Genomic DNA, 24,615 nt, shown 5'->3' with positions numbered 1-24,615 from the left:
AACCCTTAACGCATACCCGGTGACGTCGGCTTCTCCATCAGTTCAAGCTAAGCTGTCCAGTTTGGGCAACTCCTGCCCAACGACCCCAACCATCAGCAACCTCGGCCCCGCAGCGTAGCTTTCACCAAGCTAGAAACCGATATCTAAGACGTTCTCTGGATTACCGGGGGTTTGCTGCTTCGCCTCATTTTTTTTCGCAAGTCACAAACGTATCGGGATTGGGGCAGAGGTGGGTTTGCCATACCTTTTATTGATACCATCTAATGTTTGGCGGCGGCTTTTACAAGACAAGGTTGATGACTGATATTCTCTTCTTCCGAATTCCAGTTCTGCACTTGCACCATCTCTTAGGTATATATCAGCTTGAACTCTCAGTTTCTCGGTCGAGGTTGCTGAACCTTGATTCAGACCCTACCCTTCGCCATTGTCTCCCTTGACCAGCCTCTCGCATCCTTGCAAAATTGCCGAGATAGTGGTCGTGCAACATGTTGATCCAGATCAGCCTCCGTGCGCCGAATGGGCAGTCGCGGGCTCAAATTGACGACGATGCCACGTTGAAGGAGCTTGTTGAACTCGTCAAAGAGAGGACAGGACTTGACAACTTCTCCCTAAAATATGGTTACCCGTTGAAGAGCCTCGACATCAGTCCCTCGTTACAAAGCACAAGCATCAGGGAACTGAAGCTCAGGGGTGAGACGATAGTTGTCGCTCCTGTGGACACCACGCCACCCGCCCCTGCCTTGCAACCCGCGTCCGCCGAACCCAAACCAAAGCCTTTCACCCCAAAGGGGATAGAGCCTGATGAGACATCACTGGAATGGCCTGAAAGAGGGGGATACATTGGTAAGACCCACACTCACGGCGGCCATGTTCGTGGCTGACAGAACCTCTAGTGCTCCGCGTCATGCCGGATGACAACAGCTGCATGTGTAGGTGCCCGTGTGTGCGGGGAAGCTACTTTCTTTGAACTGACACCTCCCGCAGTTACCGCTTTCGGGGGTGCCATCGGCCTAGAGAACCCATCCAAGACCCTCCGAGACCAGGTAGCCGATTACATCCTGAACCATCCCAATGAGTACAACAAGGCCATTCTCGGGGAAGAACCCCTCGTTTATACGAGTAGGATGCGCCAAATGGACACCTGGGGTGGAGCCATCGAGCTCTCTATTCTCTCAGACATATACAATATCGAGATCAGCTCAATCGACGTCAAAGTATGCCGCTCTCCCCTCCTCAAGTCTCTGGTTCTTCAGCTAACGCCGCTAGTCGCTTCGCGTGGACCGTTTTGGTGAGAACAAGCCTAACCGCGTTATCATCCTCTACTCGGGCATACACTACGACAGGGTAGCGTTTTGCATGGATCTAAGCTACCCTGTCGAGGTGGATGTGACGCGGTGGTCGACCGATGATGAGGAAGTTCTGGACAAGGCACGCCAGCTAGCCCAGAGGCTTCAAAGCTTGCACTACTACACCGACACAACTGACTTTGTCATCAAGTGTGAGCTGTGCCACTGGATTGGACAGGGCACACGGGAAGCGGCCAAGCACGAAAGGGAGACGGGACATAGACAGTTCGGGGAGCTGCAGATTACCGACTGAGCTCGTGCCCGGGCTTCGTGTGAAGCATCAACTACACATGAAACAGCGATCATTCGCACATTCTCACATGTTCTCTGAGTATCCGAGAATAGAAGCAGTCTTGAGGGTACGTCCTAGATAGAGCCGTCACGGCGAATTCGGATATCCATAATACAAGCCGGCAATCGGCGGCTTTCCAACTTCCAATACAAACAACCACCCACTCCATGTTTCACCCTTGCTTATACGTCAATCCATCGCCAAACCTGATCTCGCTCTTCGTCCCCGCATCCTCCAGCCGCACCAGCCCTTCTGTCCTCCCCGACTCGAATGCACAAGGGCCCATATCCAGCTTCCCAACCGTGGACGACGGCGAGATATTAAAGTCAAAGATGTCCATCGGCAACCCAAGCGTGGTGCACGCATTATGAATGTCCACGATGCCGGCCACATGGCCCTGGACCGGCGCACACGACAGTAGGTGGTAGATCTGGTAGTCAGAGTATCCGAATCGCCGCAGATATTCAATGCAGCGCAGCTTGGTCTGCCAGTATGCGACCGTGGCATATGTAATCTGAATGTGCGTGTGTGAGTGTGTGTGTGTGTACAGCCCAGGTTAGCAAGGCCTGTCCACCTCCATTGTCACAAAAATGGGGTTGGCCACAAGAAGAAGAAGAAGAGGCGAAGATGCCTTTGGTAATAAAAAAACAAGAGGAAGAGGGAAAAAAGAGAAAAGGGGGAGGGGGAGGAGCACATACTCTGACGCCCACTCTCGTCGACCGAGAAACCCTCAGAGTAAAGATACTGAACCGGCGCACACTGCGGCTCTACTGGGCCAGGTATCTAGATGAAGCCCTTCAGTCCCAGATTGCCGACGCCGTTCTTGATGACGCTGCACTTCATGGTGATAATGCCGGCCATCTCGATGGCGCCACAAAAGGAAATCTCGCCGTCGCCCTGTGAAAGGTGTAAGTCGCCGACCGAGAATTTGGCCCCGGGCACGTGGACTGGTAGGTAGGCTTTTGAGCCCTAGGCAAGAGTAAGTGTCGGGCGACCGGGTAAGGGCTAGAGGGGAAGAATCAGGGAGGGAGGAAGGGAGGCGTACACGGGAGAGGTTTTTGATACCGCAGTTCCCTGGAGATAGTCAGATGCAAGTAAACCTCGCACGAGGGTCTCCATGAGCTCGCCTCCGTGCTCTGGACGGCCGGGGATTGTTCTCGCCCCCCTCGCGACCGATTTTTTTCCGTCAAGCTCGGGTCGGCGCTGCCCGCGTGAACGCTCAGGTGCCGCGGCCTGCGAAGAGACAACAGGGGAGCCATTTAACCGGGATTGTATACTTAGGAGGGAGATGGGAGCACACTCACGGCATGGCAACGTCACGGTCCAATCTGTTCGCCGCGATCAAAGCAGCTTCGCGGGCGTTCCACTTGGCCGATGGTGCACACCCGAGAATGCCAGGGTGGACAAGCCCTGCGAACTTGGGAGGGATGTAAGCACCGCGAGCTGGTTGTATTTTTTTTTTTTTTTTTGGGGGGGGGGGGGGGGGGGGGGGTGGCGCCGGGAGGGCTTCGAGAAGGGACAAACATACGCCGAAGGAGATGTCTTATCTAAGAAACCGCCCTGTACTTGCAGTTAGCACCTGAGAGTAGCTCTTCGGGTGAGATCTGGTGTTTGACGGCCCCCTACCGCATTGTGCCTATCAAAGATCACTGTGAATCCCCACGGCCGGTCCTGAAATGGCTGAACATCCATGATCTCAACCAGGAGCAGATCGCCCGGCATGGATCCCTCGATTTCGAATGGGCCGGAGAGATAGCGAACCTTGGTGAGGTCCACATTCTTGACATCGTCGGCCGAGTCATCGATCTTGATCTGCCCCCCAGTCCTGGCATCTGTCAGTCAACGGCTCTAAAGTCTTGAATGCCAGGTGCTTTGCTTTCGAAGGGGCCTACCAGTCGAAAGACTCAATCTTCACCGTTTCGCCGTCCTTGATGGTGCCCGCAAATGGGACTGTCTACGAGGTTAGACACTGTGGGGAGTTCTGACGAGGTGAAGAGACGTACTGTCGGGGTGCCGCCTGTTCTGGGAGCTTGTCAGCGCAGTCTCCAGCTCGTCCTTGCTAGTAGACCACTTACATGGAGATACGGCTGTTCCTCAGCAGGTTTGTCGAAATCGACTTTGCAAACGTTCGGATTCCAGTATTGCCCATTGTGTTACAAACTGAGTCAAATTACGCTACTTGTATGTACAGTACAGTCAAAGACACGATCTTAGAATCGAACGCTCTCCAGAGCAGAGCCAGGCAAACCCAAACCAACTTTGGAAGCCATCCACTTCTTATACGGCCCCCATATCAACCTCCCATCAGCAATATCACAAGTCCTCAGCTATCAACCGAATCAAGTACCTACCCCACATCCCCGGTCGGCCATGAGCAACTCGAAGTGCATGCACGATTTAGGCCGCCCAATCTGTCGGCAGGAGACGTAATCCCATCTCGAAAGCCCTACGGATACAGGTTCTGTTGCTGTGTCGAGTCGGAGATACATCAATGCAACTAAGCAGGGGGTCCAGGCTCCAGAGTCCAACTTCTCGTTAGTTATTGGAATACCCTTGCGCAAAACGCCTCGTGTAAGAACGTTTGGGGAGTCTTCAGTTGCAATCATCGAACATTCCTTGGTTAGGTACTCCACAATAACCAGTGGGTTGATTTATAAGGAGAGACAGGTTGGAGTTATGGATTGCGTGCATCCCAAGACTGCATCTCCGACGAACAGATAAGGAGCATGAGATACATGGTCCCTCTGCAGATAACAGACAGCACAAACAGTACATACAGTTGTTGATCTTTTCTTCCGTGTTCGCGGCGAACCACTGCGAGAGACTGGATAAGCGTGGCCTTGTACCTTGTTGTAAGAGGACTGTGTCTGATATACGCCAGTGCACGGTTGGCTTATCGAGTGGAAGCTGCGGAGTGCTACACGTCGAAGTTCCGGGAGTCGGACTCCGCTGTTTCTAGCTCGCTATCTTCTTGTTCAATGCAATCGCTTTTCAGAATCAGACGTTCCAAGTGAGCTGTCGATTCCCCCGAATCCTCACGGACCATGCGTAACCGTTTTGTCCTAGTCGGCATCTTCCTTCGGTTCGGCATTTGACCGGCTGCTAGCAGCAGGATACCGATCCATCTTCTCATCCGCCGACGGCTGGTCGTGAAGCGCATCCAGATTGCTCAGCGACAGGCTAAGAAACTTTTGCTTATTCCTCCACTCGAGCTGGGTTTGGGCGAACCCCTGGCTGTGAGATGGTGGCGGCGGGGGGTCAGTCACCTTGGTGATGAGGTACGCAGTGCTCTGTCAAACACATGTCAGTCGCCTATCCCATCAACAGCAGAATAGAACATCCTGAGGTAAAAGTGAGAGAACCTACCGCCTCGGCAATACCGTAGATCAGTACCCCTATCAAAGGCACCTTTAACAGCAGATAGAAGCCGATACCAAATCCAAACAACAGCCCCTCCCGACTCCGGAACCACTTGCGCTTCTCCTCCGCCGTAAACACAATTCTCTTAAAATAGGGTTCCAACAGATCGTGAACGAGACTTCGCGAAGCATAATAACTTTGCAGGAAAACTACCAAATACCGCCTCGGCAGCAGCACACCGGTCCCAAAGATGACGCTCGCGGGACCCAGCCCCACCGCTCTCTTGAACGTCCAGAAGCTCGCAGCGGGGAGCACGAGGCGGCCCCCGTACGGCACGAACGACGCTGCGTAGAGCGCGAGTGAGAGGGCGGCCTTGCGCGCAAAGCGGCGCAGGAAGCGCGCGAGGGAATCGGCGGTGCGGACCCTATGGTCGCGCACATCATGGGCATGGTACAACTTGAGCGGCGGGTAGTACATGGCGCGCAGCTTGACAGGGTCCGACAAGTCCTTGCTCAGGGGCAGCCTTTTCAGCTGGAGTCTTTGCTGTTGTCTATCTTCCAGCGGCGGGGGTAGCATGTACATCTTGCTTAGCTCAGAGCTGTCCACGTCGGGCCGGTGCTTCTGCACGTAGGTCAAGTCGACCCAGAGAAGGGAGGCCATGAATCTGGGCAAATCCGTTTAGCCTCGAGACTAGTTGCGAATGGGGTTATGAACATGGGCCGGCAGCAACGGACGTACAGGTCGTCGAGAGTGGGACTGATGTAGCGCATGAGACTCATGAAGAAGAGCGGGGCTTGGAGGACATGCTCTTCGATGAAGCTAAGCCCGCTGACAACCGAGTCATCCCATGACACCCGGTCGAGGGGGAAGGCGAAGGATAGAAGCCATATGAGGAGCTTGATGCCGGAGATCTACGAGCCATCGAGTCAGTGAGATGTCGGCGCAGAAGAGAACAAGCTAGGCGATGGACCGGCAAAGCAATTAGCAGGCGGATGACATAGCCCAGAATGACAGCTTTGATGGCCTGCTTGTAATGTTTCGAAGTGAACAGGTCCGGGTTTTGGAGTGCTCGAAAAGCTGGATTGCGTTAGCAGCGGGTCGGACAAAACCCATCACGCTCGACACAACAAAAGGGCAACAGCTTGGGCTCGTACCGCCGACCAGCGTCAGCTGCATGCCCCGGAGGATGGCATTGATGTCAAAATGCGATATATCAAAATGCTGTTTCAACTTGTCTCTGTCAAGGTGCAGTCGCTGAGGAGCCGACATTGTGCTGCCGTTTTAGAGCCGTGGAGAAGCGAAGAGTGTTGAAGGTCACTGATACTAAGCTCCGTGTTACTTGGGGTAATTTCGTGATGGAGGCCGTGCGTTGGGCAAAAACAATCGGTGATAGAGTCAACGGGCAATCGATGGGACTTTCCATCTCAGCTCCACATAAAGTATTCAGTGCTCCTCAGCGCTCCTCAGTTCCACGCTCCTTCCCTCACCGGCAGTTCGTGGAATCAAGTCAGGAACACGGGCGCTTGAACTTCGAAATGGCAGGAGGTTGTGCCGGGTCCTGACCCGTGTCAGGTAGAACGTCGGATGATGTCAATTGACATGCCTGCATATCCACTCGTACAGTACGGTGGTTACATACATTACATAAATACACTATTCCGAACTTAGGTACCTACATACACTACGCCCTAAATACGGGATACTACACTGTAGACATATTTGTCGATATGATGACCTACCTTTGCTGGGAATTTACATGTTCTGTTTTCCGATGTCTGATTTCCGTTTCACATTGAATTTCAGCATAATGCAACTGGCATCGCTCTTGGGATCAGTTTGGTATCGTAGGAACACTGTCTTGAATGTTCTGCAATGTCGACATCCCGCTCTCGCCTCGCATACGCAATGTCATGCATTACAGTGAGTGCTCCGTATCACGCTAGTGTAGTGTGGTCTTCATACGCGTTCAACATATGGTTTCTTTATCGTATATGTGCATACGGATGCGGCAGCAAACGAGACATAATCTTAACGAGACTTGTATTTGAACTTGATTCTGGACGGAGAGCAGGGAAGGCTTGCGCCAATTGGGATGAAAATGCCGGGAGCGTTTGCAGATCAGAGTGGGGCTCTCGCACCCTAAGGAAGGAGGATGCGCGTCGTGCAGCTAAGGAGCGAGGATTTCGACTTGGAAGGACCCAGCTTCAGCTTCTCATTCCATCTTTCGCATCTCAGTCCGCTCGCTGTTCCCTGGCGCTCTCACAGCTGCCTGCTGGTACTCCTGCCCCTCGAGACTTCAGATTGGTTTGCGCCAATCTGGATGTTCTGCAAACCTGCCGATCCGCCCGCGCATCTTGCGACGCTCAGACGAACGGCCAAGACACCGGCCCGAGGGTCCGTCAAACCGCAGTCTTGCGGCGACATTTGTCCACTCGCCGCCCCTCTATGCCGCCTCGTTATCGCCTTTTCCTCCCACGATCGCTCCCTGCCCATCAGAAATGCTTCGACCTCTAGAGTAGACTTACAATAACCCCTCCGACATGGAGTCCGCCAGACCAAAAAGCTCGGGATTCGCAGCCCCCCGTCGCGTCTTTACCTCTCCGCTGCCCCCCTCTGCCCCGCAGCCCGCAGGGGGTTTGGTCGACACTCTCTATTACCATCCAAATGTTAAGATCGTCTCCTTTACTGCAGGAACTAGCTTCCTCTTCAATTGTCAGCGGACAGTAGGAGGGTCGGACATCGAACCGGGATCGCTCCCGTGGTCGTCCCAGCTCGAACGAACGATTGCGGTTGGTGCGTGTTGACTATCCTGCGTGCGGATTGAGAGCGAGCCTGGCTTCTAACCTTTGCCCACCATAGGTCCCTTCAGTATATATCGTGCCCCCGGATCAGTAGCCTTCCTCAGCTGCGGTGCCGCTCTTCAACCGATCCTCCCGAAGAGCCAGGTATGGTGCGTCGACGAAGAATCCAGCAAGTTTGTCTTGCAGATCCGGAGGCCTCAGTACTGGCGTATAGAGGTTCCCGTAAAGGAGCAAGAAGATGTGCGCGGGGCCCAACGTCTTCGAGAGGTTTTCGACTCCATTTTGCAATTTGAAAAGACAGAATGCCCGTTCAAACGACCCTTTACCGTCGAGCTCCCAGAGCGCCCGCGAACGCCGGTGGAAAAGCGACCTTGGACTCCTGCGAGGAGGTCCAGCGCATCATTACCCTTGACGCCAGTTACTCCCGTTGAAATCGCCCGCCTCCATGAGGGGACGCCGAGAGGCTCCTTTTGCATGGGTGACCTGAGGGCGGCGCTGGGCACTCGGAGGGTGCTCAATGAACATACCAAGAACCCAGAGCCGCCCGCTGGTGAAGTAGCGCCAGCCTATCGTGACACATTCGGCACTCATGGACAGACTAATGACAACTCATCAAGCGTGAACTCTGGCCACGAGAAACCTGCGGACGTTTCAGCTGTCCTTCCACCGCGCATCCCCTCCGCTACTTCTCCTCTGCCAAAGTTAAGCCCGTTGTCTTCGGCAGACAAGCGGATTGAAGCGCCTAGGTTTACACCGCCATCCGAGTCTCTGGAGTCGATCCGAGGTCGGGAGTCATGGCTGCCAACCCCCCTTCCTCCATCTCCCCCTTCGTCGACCCCCGGGTCACCGCGGAACTCAGCTCAAGCTCTGCACATGCAAGACTCGGCAGAAACAGCCAATACCAACCATACCGTGCCCAGTCGCAGTATAGGTTCCAGGCCTTCCCAGCCTTGGAACGCCAACACCACCGATTCGCTTAATGTATCCAAGTGCAGTACCCCAGCCTGCCATCCGCAAGAGCCGGCGGCCACCGCCCAGTCAACAGTGATACCAATCATAAAAGAACCCGAAACCATCTTGCCCAGCTCAACACCGACCTCCCTCCACTCCGAGTCCCAAATGCGCCGCGAACCAACTGCAGCCTCCTCAGCCTCTTCTGACCGCTCTTGCTCTCCCTCCCGCCGCAGCCTCTCGCCCTTGTCACCACACGGCAACGGACCTACCACAAAGCACCGGCGACAATCTTCTCCCACAACAATGGCATACAACACAACAGCACGTCCGAACCGAGCCAGCACAACCGGAACCACATCAACGCAAGGCGCGCTAGCGGTAGTCCGCAGCCTGCCGATGACGGTGCTCCATAAGACATGCGAAATACTCATGTCTCCACCATCGCATCTCATCAGCTTGATGCTTGACGTCGCCGCTCGAATAACGGCCGGCGAGTGGAGGGGCCTCGTGTTTGGCATGGGCGAGGGCGGTGAGCGTGTCAGTGTGGCTTGGGATTGGAGCGATGACGAGGGATATATGGGGTATGGCAGGCTTGAACGGGACGATTTCTGGCTAAGGGATCGTAGGAATACGCGCCCTACCACGGGAAGGAGGTTGAAGATGGCGGGTACTTTTCCAGATAGTGACGATGAGGAGGAGGAGGAGGGAATCGGGCCATTAGATGTGCCACGCTCGCTCAGGGGGACGTCAGTGTCCCCCCGGAAGGAGAACGAGGAAGGGCGTAGTGCCGTGGCGGACGATTCCGCGGCCGAGGCAGTGAAGAGCAGAGAACCAGGGGAAGACAAAGCTGCGAAAGAGGACGCTGTCTAATACTCTGCGCCCCTTGGTCAGGCGCTTCTCGGCCGCACCATCTGCTTTTCCCGCCAGGACTTTGGCAGACGCGTTCTCATCCTAATCGGGACATCGGCGTTCGCGTTGATAGCTGGTTTCTTATGAGTAATGTCTCTCACGGCTGGCGGAAGGAGAGCGAGTTGTATTTCATGACTGTATGATAATTACTGGTGTTCGAAGTACTGGTATTCATGTATGTATGTATCTACGGGGGGACATGAGAGATGGGGAGACGCATGAAACCTCCTTTTCCGGTTATTGGCCGAGGCATGTTGGGCGCGGTATGGAATGGAGTACACATGTATGTGACACAAACTACAAGGTAATGGACAAAATTTGCGTGACGTTTAGATGGGCCCCCGGGGGGGGGGGGGGGGGATTACCGTGGACAACACTCAAATGCCTACCTAAGAGACCTGTCTATCAAGGCGTCCTCTCTGGCTGGCTTGATGAGATCTAAACATTGACATCGAGGACCAGCGCCGCGGTTATAAGCATCAAGCAGTTGAGTCTTACGCTACGGTTTACAACAACTATGATAGACAGCTTCTCCCTCGCGACGGCCTCATCCGGAGCGGCATTAATCCCTCGTATTGGATTAACATAGTGTGTCAGCCTGGCAGTATTCTTTTCCCTTGCGCGACATACGGTGGTCTTTTTAGATAGTGCCACTTTGCGATTCTGTCCGCATGGATCCTCGGTATACCCAGCAGAGATACCCATGATACCATGAATCTAGAGATGTTTCCCGATTGTCCACCTGAATAAACTTGCCCCGCACCTGGGTGCGTGTGTTGTCATCCTCAGCCTGAACAGCACTACCGATAACTCCCAACTATCGGATGTCATGCTTGGTTGAGAGAGACAGGCTCAGTCTTCCGGGTCGCCGCCAAACTCCACCCTCCAGGCATCCCCCCCCCCCCCCCCCCCGACACACTCACCTCCTGAAATCCAGGCTAGCTCTCGAACTATCCAGGCTCGGCCGCACCGAAGAGCTCGAGCTCCGGCGCCTCCGGGCCCGCTGCTCTGCAGGGTCAGAAGGGCGAAGACCGCTGGTCTTGGCAAACAGATTCAGAATATCTGTCAAGGACACGACACCCGTCAGGCGACCTGACAGGTACGCGCCGGGCAAGCCTGATGGTATGACCGTCGTCGTGAACGTCTGATTTGGCTGCGGTGACTGCGGCGCGGCCACATTGGCCGGCGGAGGGCTGCCTACGCTGACTGTTGATGGAGGCTGGGTTCCGGCCGGGTGGCTCGGTTGAAGCAGGGGCGTCGCCGGCGCGCTCGGGGAGGGCGAGGCAGACTCGACCACCCACATGCGGTGGGATTTGGTGGCGACGAGCTTGGCGACCGTGTGCCCGAGGGTTGAATAAGGGTTCACGTGGAAGATGGGGAAGGGGTCGCGGCCGTGCTCCATGCCGCGCTCCGAAAGGATCACGCTGATGAAATTCATACATGAGCTCTTGAGGAGCGGCAGGCTCGCGGCGTTTGTGAGGTGCCTGACATCGACGGCTGATATGTTGCCGACGACATTGAGGCCCTGGTCGACGACTGCCACCGATGTGAGCCCCTCGTTGTGCATCAACAAGAGGGCGTCGGTCAGGGGGCGGTCGAGACTGGTCGAATTGTCAGCACACACACAAGTCCCGGGCCGTCGTTCGACAACGCTCGGTCTGCTCACTTGATGGCAATGGTCTGGTGCGTGCCAATCTGAAGGTCCCGCAGGAGACATGCATACAATCGCTCGATCGCAGGGAAGTTGACGGCCTCGTTCCAGAAGAATTCGACGAGGCGCAGCTGGCTAAGAACGCCAATCACTTCACCAGCCTGATTGGCAATCAGGAGTCGGTGAATCCCGCTCCCGAACGCCTCCATGGCCTTGTCCAGGGTCTCGTCAGCTGACAGGGTCACCAACTCCTCCTTCCGGCAAAGGGACTGTATATCCCGCAGCGGAATGTCTTCCTGCGCCTGAGCCTTCCTCGCGATCGTTTCATACAAGGCGACGTGTTCCTCACCCGGATCCGCGAGGCCCACGACTACCAGCAGGTAGGCGTTCAGATCGCTGTAATCAAAGGTGGTGACGGCTGTTCGGCTCTCTGGTGTCTCGCGCACGAGAACGACGTTGGTCGGGTTTTGCTTGAGAAGCAGCTAATCATCCCAAGTCTCTCAGCTTCGCGCCCTGCATCAGATGGCAAGTTGACGATGTTGCATACCATGGTAGCCTCCTGGACGCTGAGGTCCAGCTCCGCCCACCTCACATCTTCGGGCGCTGCGAGCTCCCCAACAGTGATGTCCCGCCAGTCTCTTCCGGCGTAGCGCGGGTTCGGGTGTCTGCTGGACGAGGGGTGGTTCATGATCTCCAGCAGCGCCTGCTGTGTCAAAGACGGGTGGCGATGGTTCCGAGGAGACGGCGGGGGATACCGCTGGTTCTCAGCGAAGCTCTGTCGATGCGCGGCGACATGGCTCGGCTTGTGAATGCCCGATTGGGAATTGTTCCTCTCCATCGACGACGCGGCCGTCGCACCCAGCGAGCTAACTGAGGAGCTCGCCGCATTCTCCGCGCTTTTGGCGGGGGAGTCGGTGTCCATGGCAAAGCTGCCTGCTTCAGAGCGGAGGCCGTCTCGATTGCTCTTTCTTCCCTGCTGCGCAGCTGCCGGGATGGGCACCTGCTGATCTTCAACGATCCTTTCGGAACAAGAGTCTAGATACGATTGAACGCTAATTTGAACCTTTGCGATAGATTGTCCCGGGCAAAGAAACCGGAGGCCTCGAAGGAACACACCGGGGGATGTTCCGGACAAGGCGACAAGGATGAGCAATGACGGAGCTCTCAGCGATGCGGGGTTTCAGATCATCTACTGCGTACGCGCGGCGTTTCGCGACCTCGCATGAGCTCTCGCAGATAGGCGCAGACTGGATCGGCCATGCAACGCGACGCTGAAGTCCCAAGCCCGAAACGATAATTTGCTAGGTATCGGGGCGACAGAACCGCATCCGTACTCCGTAGTCCCAGCACGCTTTCAACCCCAGATCACTTCATGTTCTATCTCTTCAAAGACATAATAATAACAAGGGCCAGGTCTGGGGTACTGGGCATGATTGATGGGGATCCTTCCACCCCACTTTCCTCTTTTCTTGCACTTATCAGGCGCGTGGTGTTGGCGATAACCAGTCAACACCCTGTTCCCATCCACATGAGCCTAGATTTACACAGCGAAGCCATTACAGGGACATCCTTGGTGAATGAACAACCAGACTAAAACCCTATCGAAAGTTTATGGCGAACATCCAGATAATTACGGGACATGTGCTGCATGCGTGCAAACATTCGGTTGGTACACCGGTCTGTCCTCACCTTGTTAAAGGTCAAAGCGCGACCGATGTTCTTGAATAGGCCATTACAAAGTCGGTCATCCAGACATGTCGCCCAGTGTTCCGCTGCTTCGCGTCAGACGTCTTTAATGTTTAAAAAATAATAACTAAAACTAGCAGCAAATGGCTGCGGCGTTGACATTATATGTGACATTATATGTGACATGTCTTTTCCTCGTCGAGGTGTAAGCACCTTTACTAGGGGTGTCTGCAAATCAGGCAACGTTCAAAACATCTCTTCTCGTGGCCATACGAGCAGGACTTGGGTCGTGCAAACACAGAACGAGCAGTACACCCTTGGTTTAATGCCGGTGGCTATCACGTCAGAAACATTCACGGTTTGCGGCTCTGAAAGCACGTTGACATTTTCCCTCGAGCCCGGTGCAAATGCGCGACCAAGCGCACTGTATGTGCAGACCTGCCCCTCCCCCACCCAAGAATCCAGACCAATCAGAAAAATATTGGCCATTTTCACTCCCCTCCTTCCACACGCCGAAAAGCCCCCCTCCTTGCGACGTTCCCATTTTCTCAACACGCCGCCTGCCGGGATTATTTTTTTTTCACTTCGCGACTTTAGGCACACGACGCGTTTTTAGCCCCAACTTTGCGCTCCGCGACGACTTACCGCGGTCTACCGACGTGATCTCTTGAAATCATTGCTCGCGTCGGCCGCTGCTGCTGCCCGAAGCTCCGTTCCTACCAAGCTCGGGTAGCAAGGGCGGACAAACCAGTTCCCAAGGCAGTGCCAACTAGACAGACAACCTTCCTCCGGCTTCCCCTCGTTTCACGACGCGCCCGGCAGCCAAAAGCCTCGATCAAATCTCAACCCAATCCGACTTATACGCTCGACGCCAGTCGCTGGTTAACATGTCAGTCTTGCCGGCTGAGGTCAACGCCCAGCTGGCCCAGCTGCTTCAGCAGCTCCAGTCGGCCGATAACAATATCCGGTCGCAGGCCGAGGATGTCCTTCAGAACCAGTGGACGAGCCAGCGACCGGAGTGGCTGTTGATGGGCCTGGCGGACCAGATTGGCACCTCAACCGACCCGTCTGTATGTCGCTCAACCCTGCGTGGACCAGCGGATATGCGTTTGGGGCTGACCCGTTTGTCCACCAGATGCGATCCTTCGCGGCAGTCATTTTCCGTCGCATAGCCTCGAAGACGCGAAAGATTGGCAACTCGGACAATGTCGACATGTTCATTTCTCTAGACAAGGAACACGGCACCGTCATCCGCGGCAGGCTTCTGGAAACCTTGATCGCGGAGAACGATAAGACCGTCCGCAACAAGATTAGCGATGCCGTTGCCGAGCTCGCTAGGCAATATTATGACAGCAGTGCGTCGCCAGCTAGCGCTGCGCCCTTTGAGACCAGACATTGACGTTCGTAGCAGATGACTCGTGGCCAGAGCTGCTCCAGGTTCTCTTCCAACTCAGTCAGGCGCCGGACGCGGGCAAGAGGGAGACAGCCTTCCGCGTCTTCACCGCGACACCGGGCATCATTGAGAAGCAGCACGAGGATGCCGTAGCCCAAGCATTCGCGCATGCCTTCGAAGACGAGTCGGTAGCGGTAGGTTGCCACCTGAAAGAGGGTTGTGGGCGCTCAGAGGATGCTGACTCCGAGACAGGTCCGACTCGCTGCAATGGAGGCCTTTGCCGCCTTTTTCCGCAGCTTGTCCAAGAAGAACCAGGCAAAGTACCACGTTCTCCTTCCCGAAGTTCTCAACATCCTGCCTCCTATCAAGGACTCCCAAGACTCGGAGGATCTCAGCAAGGCCCTCGTTGCTCTTATCGACCTCGCGGAGGGAGCACCCCGAATGTTTAAGCAGACGTTTAACGTCTTGGTCCGATTCTGCATAACGGTGATTCAGGACAAGGAGCTTAGCGACCTTTGCCGCCAAAATGCCCTGGAGCTTATGGCTACTTTTGCCGATTATGCGCCGTCGATGTGCAAGAAGGATCCCAACTATACCAACGACATGATTACCCAATGCCTCAGCCTGATGACCGATCTCGGCGAGGACGATGACGACGCTGCTGAGTGGCTTGCAGCGGACGACCTCGACGACCCGGAAAGCGACCAAAACCATGTTGCTGGCGAGCATTGCATGGACCGTCTCGCCAACAAGCTCGGCGGCCTGGTTGTCTTGCAACCAACGTTCAACTGGCTTCCCCGCATGCTGTCATCTCCTGCATGGAGGGATCGCCATGCTGCACTCATGGCGATATCTGCTATCTCGGAGGGCTGCAGGGACCAGATGATTGGCGAGCTGAAGCAGGTTCTTGAGCTGGTCGTTCCTGCGCTGAAGGACCCCCATCCACGCGTCAGATGGGCGGGATGCAATGCGCTGGGTCAGATGAGCACCGACTTCGCTCCCGTAATGCAAAAGGAGTATTACGACGTCGTTCTCTCGGCCATTTTACCAGTCCTTGACTCTCCAGAGGCCAGGGTCAAATCCCACGCCGCCGCCGCTCTCGTCAACTTCTGTGAGGAGGCCGAGAAGAGCGTGCTGGAGCCTTATCTTGATGGGCTGCTGACCGCTCTTTACCAACTCCTCCAGAACGAGAAGCGATATGTCCAAGAGCAAGCCTTGTCCACGATTGCCACCATCGCCGATGCCGCCGAGCAGGCGTTCTCCCGGTACTATGATACCCTGATGCCCATTCTAGTGGGTGTCCTTCGTCGCGAGAACGATAAGGAGTATCGACTGCTGCGGGCGAAGGCGATGGAATGCGCGACACTGATCGCGCTCGCGGTGGGAGCTCAGCGGCTGGGCGGCGACGCCGCGATGCTTGTCCAGTTGCTGGGGAGCATCCAGGACTCTGTCCAAGACCCTGATGACCCGCAGGCTCAGTACCTGATGCACTGCTGGGGCAGAATGTGCCGCGTCATGGGCAAGGCTTTCCTCCCCTACCTTCCGAAAGTCATGCCGCCGCTTCTCGAACTGGCGAGTGCCAAGGCCGACATTCAGCTTCTCGACGACGAAGAGCAGATCGAGAAGTTCCAGCAAGAGGACGGTTGGGAGCTGGTGCCACTCCGGGGTAAGACCATCGGCATCAAGACCAGCTCGATGGATGACAAGCACATGGCTATCGAGCTCCTGGTGGTCTACGCTCAGGTGCTTGAGGAAGAGTTTGCTCCCCATGCGGACGAAATCATGGAGAAGATTGCCTTGCCCGGGCTTGCTTTCTTCTTCCATGATCCCGTGCGATTCGTGTCCGCCAAGCTTGTTCCTCAGCTGCTCAGCTGCGTCAAGAAGGCGTACGGACCCCAATCTGAGCAGCTCGCGGCTCTCTGGAGCAAGACGGTCGACAAGCTTCTCGAAGTTCTCACGGCCGAACCAGCAGTTGACACCCTCGCAGAGATGTACCAGTGCTTTTATGAGTCAGTCGAGGTCATCGGTCGGCCCTGCCTTACCGACCAGCATCTCGCCCGATTCATTGAGGGTGTCAACTCGACGCTCGAGGACTACAAAGATCGTGTTGCACAGCGCGAAGAGGAGCGCCGCGGCGTGCCTGCCGAGGATGCCGAAGACGAACAGGAAGAGCTACTTCTGGCCATCGAGGATGACCAGACACTGCTCTCCGACATGAACAAGGCGTTCCACTGCGTGTTCAAGTATCACGGAGTCAACTTCCTGCGCCACTGGGAGCACCTGCTTCCCACTTACCAGGGCTTCCTCAAGTCGAGCGATCCGACGCAGCGGCAATGGGGACTGTGCATCATGGATGATGTCTTGGAGTACTGCGGCCCTCAGAGCAGCCAGTATGCAAACTACATCACCCAGCCGCTACTGCAAGGCTGCCAGGACCCGTCGCCCGCCATCCGCCAGGCGGCGGCATACGGCATTGGCGTGGCGGCGCGTCACGGCGGCGAGGCATGGTCGGCATTCCTCGGCGGAGCTGTGCCCTTCCTGTTTGAGGCCATGCGTGTTCCTGATGCGCGCGACGAGGACAACGTATACGCAACTGAGAATGCGTGCGCCGCCATTGCCAAGATTCTCCATTTCAATGCTTCAGCCGTCACGCAGCAGGATCAGATCATCGCCGAGTGGCTCAACACTCTGCCCATCACAAATGATGAGGAAGCGGCGCCATACGCATACCTCTACCTCGCGGAGCTTATCGCAAAGTAAGTTTCGCCTCCCGTCTTTGTAATTTTTTTTTTTTTTTGGATTTTGCTGACAAGTTTCTAGGCAACATCCGGCAGTCACATCGCAGGCGCCGCGGATATTTGTGTATGTTGCCCAGGCTCTGGAGGCAGAGGCTCTCGCCGGACAGAATGCTGCACGAGTTGTTGCAGCAACCAAGCTTCTGCTGGAAGGTACCAACACAGACGTTACACCACTGCTGCAACAATTCACGCCAGAGGCGCAGAACGTCATTCGGGCACACTTCGCCTAGGAACGATATGGCGGAGGCCAATGTGTGCCCGGCTCGATGAATCTTGGGATATGGAAGGCCGCCCGACGGAAGCACAGGGGGCATACTTGGCGACGGTGGTTGATGTCGCTGGCAGCCGGGTTGAGCCGCGCGACGACTGCCCGGGCAGCGAGGGTTAACGCGATGTAAGGATTGTTAATACCAACAGGTGTCTGAGGGGGGGTGGCAGCACCAGCAACGCCGCCATTTCAACCAGAAGAATTGCCTCTTTCTACGTCTAGTAGTTTGCAGTGTGAGGGAATGAAAACGAAAGTTCTCTCGGGATTCGTCCCCCGAAACCGAACGGCACCCGGTCTAACAAAAGCAGACACCGCTTGTTTTTACGTCTTTCCCGGCAGCTTCGCGCGCGGCCCATTTGCACCCGGTCGTCGTCCTTTTTCACTTAGTTCGGGATGGGAATTCATTATAGCGAACAATTCCGGGGAAAAGGATGAATATCTGTGCCCGGACACGCCCACTCAGAGAGCGGTTGCCCCACGGGTGATAGCAGGTGGGGTGGAGAACTTGACGTCAAGGTACTGTACTGTACCCAGAGGCTCCTCCGCTTTCACCATTACGTCAGGTAGCGATCCCGCTTCATAAGATGGGATTTTGCAATTCCCATCTGCACCTCGCCCGGCACCGGAAGCTCAGATCGTGCGAAAACATTGACAGATAATTGGACGATTCCAGTGATGTGACGCCGTGGAAACAAGCCACGGCGATCTTGTCATCCGCCGCGACAACGTGGGACCTCAAACAGCCCCGCGCCTACCCAACCCGAGCAGTCCTTCGCTGACATCCCGGCAGCCAGGCAAGCGAGGTCGCTGCGAGACGGAGCAAGAAGAAGAAACTCGGTGAGTGTGATGGCCACCTCTCCCCCTTGCATGTCGGTCCTCCCCCACCCAAAGCATGGTCACAATTCGCCAGAACGTAGTGTAGGTATGTACCTGAGGTGGTGTCGGCAATGGAACACTTGGTCCATTATTGTATTGTACATACATGCGTATTGCACACGATACGTCAGCTCCAGTTCCTCCGCCGCCCAGTACCGAGTATGAAGCACACCGGGGGCCAGTAGCCCAACCGTTAGCAAACGCCCCATTTCTCTGTCGCGGCCACTGGTCCTAGACCAATAGGGAGACTAACAGTGATGGGTTGCGGGAGGCGGGGTGAAAGACCCGCGCACACACAACCAGAGAAACCGCGTTTGCCTGGGGCGAATACCGATCCTCGATCGCCCCCGGCAGTCTTCCATCTGCTGACCCGAGCCTTCGCCCTTCCATGACCCGCTGAGACGAGCCATCTCGGGCCAAAAATTCCACCACATCGAGCCCACTTACCTAGTAACACAATGACGGCGACCTAAGGTCTCCCCTTCCTTCTTGTATCGCCCATCATCACTGCTCGGACGGAAAGACGGCCGATGCCATCAGAATGAACAACGATTTCTACACCTCTCCGCTGTCGTCCGAGGAAGAGGCCCAGCAGCGGCTGGCGATGCAGCGGAACGGGCAACAAGGCCAGAGCCACGGGGCGGCCAACACGGGAAGCATGGGAGGGGTGGGCCACACGAGCCCTACGTCGACCGTGGAAGGCATGGCGCTGACCGGCGAATCGCTCGATGACATCGTCAGCCAGAATGGCCGCAGGTTCCAGCGGAGACCGAGTGTCGCCCAGCCGTTCTCGGGCTCGCTGTCGCCTCGGGAAGTCGGCCATCACATGTCGATGATGGGCTTTAGCAACGCCGGTGACGCCTTGCAGGGGTTTCCCCTTGGCCTCCCCAACAGCACCGACTTGTCAGGCACATCCGGGCAGTTTTCACAGCAGGGCCTCATGGGAATGCCGGGTCAACCGGGATTTCATGCACTGGCCCCAACCACGCTCAGCATGGACGCATTCACGAACCTAAACATGGGTTCGATGGGTGCGGATGCCGCTGCAATGGGCATCTTCAACTCACCCGATCTCAACGCTCAGTATCCGTCCGCGTCCCTAGACGCTGTCAACCAAGACCTTCCTATGGACATGGGTGTCGACGGCACGGCAATGAGCGCAGCCGGTGTGAACCAGATGGCTGGATACGGAGCCGGGAGAGGCGGCGGCATGATGGGAACCGGTGAGGCTTTTGACGCCTCCTCTGCCGTTCCTCGGGAGATCTCCAACAGCATGATCATGTCAGATCAGACCATGGGCCAGTTCCAAGCGAACGTAGCGCCCACGGAACGGCGCGAGGCGTCCGCCTCCTCTACAGCGTTCCAATCACCGGCATCAGAGGCTTCTCGGACCATGTCCCAGTCTAGCGCCGGTCGATCCAGCGTCGCCGCCTCGGCGACCCCGGCCCCGGCTGCGCCTACCGCCACGGGGCCACCTCTCCCTCCCGGTCTCGGGGCGCGCAACCCCAAAAAGGACGTCTATTCCAAGAGCGGATTCGACATGCTCCGGGCCCTGTTCTACGTCGCGACGAGGAAGAATCCCACGGTGGAGATTGGTGCCGTCGACCTGTCGTGCGCCTTCCTCGTGACCGACGTGACGCTCAACGACTGCCCCATCATCTATGTTTCGGACAATTTCCAGAATCTTACCGGGTATAACCGCCACGAGATCATCGGCAAGAACTGCCGTTTTCTGCAGAGCCCGGATGGAGAGGTGGAGGCTGGCTCGCGGCGCGAGTTCGTGGCGAACGATGCCGTCCTCAAACTGAAGAACGCCGTGGCCGAGGGCAAGGAGATACAGCAGAGCCTGATCAACTACCGCAAGGGCGGAAAACCGTTCCTGAATCTGCTGACCTTGATCCCGATCCCTTGGGATAGCGATGAGATCAAGTACTTCATCGGTTTCCAGATCGACCTGGTCGAATGCCCCGAGGCCATCTCGGGCCAGGAATCCGGGGCCATGCAGGTCAACTACCGACACAGCGACATTGGCCAATACTTCTGGTCGCTCCCAAACACAACCCGGTGGGAGCTCGAGGCCGGTCAGACCCTCGGCGTCGACGACGTCTCCTCCCTCCTCCAGCAGTACAACCCCAAGGGCGCCCCCGCTGAGTGGCATAAGCGATCCTGGCACAAGATGCTCCTCGAGAACGCCGACGACGTGATCCACGTCCTGTCCCTCAAGGGCCTCTTCCTCTACCTCTCTCCGGCATGCAAGAAGATACTCGAATACGACCCGTCCGACCTGGTCGGCGCTTCCCTATCGTCCATCTGCCATCCCTCCGACATTGTCCCCGTCACACGCGAACTCAAGGACGCGCAGCAAAACGCATCCGTCAGCATCGCCTTCCGCATCCGACGCAAGCACTCGGGCTACGTGTGGTTCGAGAGTCGCGGCACGGTCCTGTACGAGCCGCATGCCAAGGGCCGCAAGTACATCATCCTGGTTGGCCGCGAGCGGCCCGTCTACTCGCTGCGCCGCCGCGACGTCGACGCGGCGCACTCCCCGCTCGGCAGCATGCCGCTCGGCGCCGACGGCGAGATCTGGTCCAAGGTCTCGGCCTCGGGCATGTTCTTGTACGTCTCGTCCAGCGCCAAGTCGCTGCTCGACATCAGCCCCCGGGAGCTCGAGGGCACCAGCATGCGGGACCTCCTGCGCAAGGAGAGCAGGGCCGAGTTCGGGCGGACGATCGAGAGGGCGCGCAAGGGCGCGGTGGTCGGGCTCAGACACGAGCTGATGCACAGGAGGGGTCAGCCGATCGCCGCCCAGACCGTCTTTTACCCCGGCGACGGGATGGGAGTCGCGGCAAAGGGCGGGCCCAGCTTCCTGATTGCGCAGACGAGGCTCGTCAAGGGCGGCCGGGTCATCGCTGCCGGGAAGGGAGCAGGCGGGACGGTGATTGGAGCTGGGACTACCGCTGTTGCTGCTGCTGTTTCTGGTGGTAGCGGCGGCGGCGGAGAGGATGCCACGACGGGCGTCGTCGTTATGGGGAACCAGTCGGTGACGGTCACGTACCCGCGCTCGGCGATCGAGTCGGACGATGACGAGAGCGATGATATCTTTGCCGAGCTCAGGACGACCAGATGCACGTCGTGGCAGTATGAGCTCAGGCAGATGGAAAAGGTCAACCGGCTGCTGGCGGAGGAGCTCATGCAACTGATGGCCAACAAGAAGAAGCGGAAGCGAAGAAAAAGCGGCGGGAGCGGTGCTGGCGCGGGGGGCAGCGGCGGTGTGGTGGCGAAAGATTGTGCAAACTGTCACAGGACAGATACGCCCGAGTGGAGGAGGGGGCCCAGCGGGAACAGGGATTTGTGTAATTCCTGTGGGTTGCGGTGGGCTAAACAGGTATGTTCTTTCTGTCTCTTCTCCTGAAATGATTCCCCTTCTTCTCCCCTCTTTACCACCACCCCTTCTCCCCTCCCCTCCCAACTCCTCCGCTTTGTTTCTCTTCCCTCCCCCCGTCTCTCCCGGCTTGCCAAATCTACTATGTATGGTTGCTAACGAGACACAAAAGACGGGTAAGGTCTCGCCGAGAAATACCTCCCGCAGGAACAGCGATGCCAGCGCTGCCAGTAAGAGGACGAGCGTCAGCACGGTAAGCTCGAACTCGCCGGCTGGGGCGTCGCCGCTGAGGAGGGAGGTAGCGAGTGATGCCGTCAGCTCTGGGTCGTCGGCAATGGAGAGGACTAGCATTGGGGAGGGCGGTGGCGTCGGTGGCGGCGGGAGTGGGATGGGGATGGGTCCTATCCGAGAGGAGTAACGGCGACAAGGACAAGTCGTCCCATTTGCTCCCGTTTTCTTTTTGCTCTTCACCTTCGTGTGCCTGCAAGATCCCATCTTCCTACCGGTTGTGCTGGCTGGCTGGCTGGCTGGCTGGCTGGCTGGCCAGCCCCTTGGTTCTCTCCCGATGAAGGCACAGGCGGCTGTTGTTGTGCCGCGGGATTTTGGCATTTTCTCCTCGTGTTCTTCAGCATCTCCCTCTTCCTCGACGCATACTCGAGATTTTTTTTTCCTGGATGGATTCAGTTGCCGGCGCGGGAGTATCTAGATTTTTGGCTGGCTCGCAGGCAATTTGGCGGCGGCTGCTGGGTTTTGGGACGGGAGGGTTCACATCGGAACGGGTTATCAGGGTTTTGTGTTTCACCTGACGGAACGCGGGTAGGCCGGCCGGCTCGATGGAACGGACAAGAAGATTGTTGATGTCTCTGTAGCTTATACCCATGATGAGATAGGAAAATGCGGATGAGCGGGTTCATGTTCGACGATGATGATGACTTCTTTCTTCTGTAGGGTGGAAGAGGGCTGCGGTTCGCTCCCAACTTCCCGGTAGGTATGTATGTACAAGTAGTTATAATCATCCACCCATGGTGGTGTGTGTATGCGCATACTGCTTGTATTCTGGTTAGTCGGTACAAGATTGCTTTGCTTTGCGTCTTCCTGCTCGGAAGGTGAGCGCGGGAAGGTTAACGCGCATTCTTCTTTTTCCCTAGGAGAGTGCATAGAGTCGGGCAACGCGTCGAGCGACAAAATTGGCAGGCACCAAAAGCAAAGAAAGAAAGACGCGTAGGTATTGTTGTCCCTCTGTCGTGTATTCCGTACAAACATACATAGCACAGGGGTCGCATATAATTAGCAGTTTTGGGTACCCGGTGGTTAGTGCTGACTAATTAGTTCAGTACTACCACCTATCTCCCGACAGGTAGGGCCAAAACCCCCGGACATACCAATATTGCCAGATACATCACCACCAAATTTCCCATACTTTCGTATCTATACAAAAGGTGCCATCAAGTTCAATTACCCTCGTAATAGTAGCCTCAAATAGCTATAAATAGTCTAATTGTAAACTAGGTTCTGAAAAGCTCAAAAACGTAGTAAAATTTAATTCTATCTGGTTATAATTAATCGAATAATTAGTTATATAACTTGCCTTCGTCTCCCTCTCCCTCTATATTATACTCCTTATCCCTATCGCTCTTAATCATAGTAATGCCTTCTCTTTTAGCCTCTTAATGATAGTTATTATCTTTTGTCCCTAGCGTTACTATCCCTAGTATTACTATCCCTAGCATAGCTACTACTAACTTATAGGCGTATTACTTCTTAAACCTCCTAATATCCTTAATAATAGCTATATATGGTAACTCCTTCTTGACCCTAGATAGAGATAGTAACTTGGTATCCTCCTCTTGCTTATCTTTACTATCTATAAAGTCAAATCTATCATCGTCGCTATCGTCAATTGACATTATAAACATGCCGCTAATCTATATCCTAGGACGCTTAGGGGATAGGAGTTTGACTTCTAATAACGGCTTCTTTGCTAACCAAGGGATTAGGACTTCCTTTCTATCTCCTAAGTTAAAAAACGCTAATAGCTAATACTCCTTTAGTAGAACCTAAAGAGGGTGGTTATTATTAAGAGGAAGATAGTCGTTCTTATTAGTCTTTTCTAGGAATTTAGTAAAGGTTACTATATAAAGGTAATGCCTATTAGTATTAGGAATCTTGTTTTTAGGGCGCTTCTTCTAGACTTTATATTCTTCCTTATAATCCTATTTAATCTATTTAATAGTAATATAGGTAGCTTTTTAGCTAGTATCTTAAATAGCCTTAGTATTCTTCTAAGCCTAGATCTCTTAAACCTAATAAATATATTAAATAGTTATACTTGTTATAACCTCTCTTATTAGCTTAATAAGTTAGCTTTATATTTTCTTAATAGATAATATAGCTAGATAGGCTCTTTTATCCTTTATAAAGTTCTTAAGATATTTATATATTAGCTGACCTTTATTAACTATTAATATAATATCTTAAAAATATTCTTATATTAGCGAACTAAAAAGCTTAAGATACCGTTCTTAGATATAATTAATACCTTTTTTTATATATATCTATTACTTATTATTAGGAATCATTATAGGATATCTAATAGCTATACTAGATAATACTTTCTCCTTGATCTAATCTATTATAATATATTAGTTTAGTAGAAAAAGACTAGTCTTTTCAAATCCTATTATAATATTTTAACGTCTAAAACCAGCCTCCTAGATTTCCTAGAATCCTTTAACAAAGTCTGCCTATATAAATATAAGATTGCCATTTCGAACTACCTACTAGATGTTACGGAAATATACATGCAGATGCCGCCTAGGCCACCGGCACGGATAGGCCAATCAAGCCGAAAGGACGGGAAGAACCAATCATAACGTAGGGAGCACTGTGAGCCCCACCG

The 24,615-nt window shown here is 55.0% G+C and overlaps 7 protein-coding genes across 7 annotated transcripts; 4 read left to right on the top strand and 3 right to left on the bottom strand.

Moving 5' to 3' along the window:
* The first annotated feature begins 155 nt into the window (after positions 1 to 155).
* On the top strand, positions 156 to 1,799 carry P884DRAFT_219312 (uncharacterized protein). Its single transcript, XM_069439405.1, has 4 exons — positions 156 to 843; positions 894 to 929; positions 985 to 1,214; positions 1,267 to 1,799. Exons 1-4 carry the CDS (start codon positions 486 to 488, stop codon positions 1,597 to 1,599), a joined length of 957 nt encoding a protein of 318 aa, XP_069299668.1. The 5' UTR covers positions 156 to 485; the 3' UTR covers positions 1,600 to 1,799.
* On the bottom strand, positions 1,471 to 4,008 carry P884DRAFT_320369 (uncharacterized protein). Its single transcript, XM_069445375.1, has 10 exons — positions 3,724 to 4,008; positions 3,531 to 3,588; positions 3,265 to 3,463; positions 3,163 to 3,198; positions 2,943 to 3,055; positions 2,766 to 2,803; positions 2,684 to 2,712; positions 2,455 to 2,607; positions 2,359 to 2,421; positions 1,471 to 2,152 (listed from the first exon to the last, which is right to left on the bottom strand). The coding sequence occupies exons 1-10, from the start codon at positions 3,785 to 3,787 to the stop codon at positions 1,811 to 1,813; spliced, it is 1,095 nt and encodes a 364-aa protein (XP_069299667.1). The 5' UTR covers positions 3,788 to 4,008; the 3' UTR covers positions 1,471 to 1,810.
* Positions 4,009 to 4,700: 692 nt separating this feature from the next.
* Positions 4,701 to 6,267, bottom strand: P884DRAFT_275825 (uncharacterized protein; the record flags this gene model as incomplete). Its single annotated transcript, XM_069442883.1, has 5 exons — positions 4,701 to 4,928; positions 5,005 to 5,662; positions 5,737 to 5,909; positions 5,969 to 6,075; positions 6,153 to 6,267. The coding sequence occupies 5 exons, from the start codon at positions 6,265 to 6,267 to the stop codon at positions 4,701 to 4,703; spliced, it is 1,281 nt and encodes a 426-aa protein (XP_069299666.1).
* A 917-nt stretch (positions 6,268 to 7,184) lies between these two features.
* On the top strand, positions 7,185 to 9,985 carry P884DRAFT_238894 (inheritance of peroxisomes protein 1-domain-containing protein). Its single transcript, XM_069440111.1, has 2 exons — positions 7,185 to 7,791; positions 7,858 to 9,985. The coding sequence occupies exons 1-2, from the start codon at positions 7,539 to 7,541 to the stop codon at positions 9,621 to 9,623; spliced, it is 2,019 nt and encodes a 672-aa protein (XP_069299665.1). The 5' UTR covers positions 7,185 to 7,538; the 3' UTR covers positions 9,624 to 9,985.
* A 589-nt stretch (positions 9,986 to 10,574) lies between these two features.
* Positions 10,575 to 12,692, bottom strand: P884DRAFT_219306 (uncharacterized protein). The gene is made up of 3 exons (XM_069439404.1): positions 11,861 to 12,692; positions 11,329 to 11,795; positions 10,575 to 11,263 (listed from the first exon to the last, which is right to left on the bottom strand). Exons 1-3 carry the CDS (start codon positions 12,233 to 12,235, stop codon positions 10,582 to 10,584), a joined length of 1,524 nt encoding a protein of 507 aa, XP_069299664.1. The 5' UTR covers positions 12,236 to 12,692; the 3' UTR covers positions 10,575 to 10,581.
* Positions 12,693 to 13,886: 1,194 nt separating this feature from the next.
* P884DRAFT_267897 (armadillo-type protein) lies at positions 13,887 to 17,420 on the top strand (the record flags this gene model as incomplete). Its single annotated transcript, XM_069442150.1, has 5 exons — positions 13,887 to 14,069; positions 14,135 to 14,354; positions 14,411 to 14,586; positions 14,645 to 17,148; positions 17,213 to 17,420. The coding sequence occupies 5 exons, from the start codon at positions 13,887 to 13,889 to the stop codon at positions 17,418 to 17,420; spliced, it is 3,291 nt and encodes a 1,096-aa protein (XP_069299663.1).
* Positions 17,421 to 18,875: 1,455 nt separating this feature from the next.
* Positions 18,876 to 22,134, top strand: P884DRAFT_194882 (PAS domain-containing protein; the record flags this gene model as incomplete). Its single annotated transcript, XM_069437867.1, has 2 exons — positions 18,876 to 21,719; positions 21,889 to 22,134. The coding sequence occupies 2 exons, from the start codon at positions 18,876 to 18,878 to the stop codon at positions 22,132 to 22,134; spliced, it is 3,090 nt and encodes a 1,029-aa protein (XP_069299662.1).
* Between the last annotated feature and the right edge of the window lie 2,481 nt (positions 22,135 to 24,615).

Source organism: Thermothelomyces heterothallicus (genome assembly GCF_042370625.1).
Source record: "Thermothelomyces heterothallicus CBS 202.75 unplaced genomic scaffold P884_scaffold_5, whole genome shotgun sequence".
In the NCBI taxonomy this organism is placed as follows: Eukaryota; Fungi; Ascomycota; class Sordariomycetes; order Sordariales; family Chaetomiaceae; genus Thermothelomyces; species Thermothelomyces heterothallicus.
This window is presented reverse-complemented; position numbering and strand designations above follow the sequence as displayed.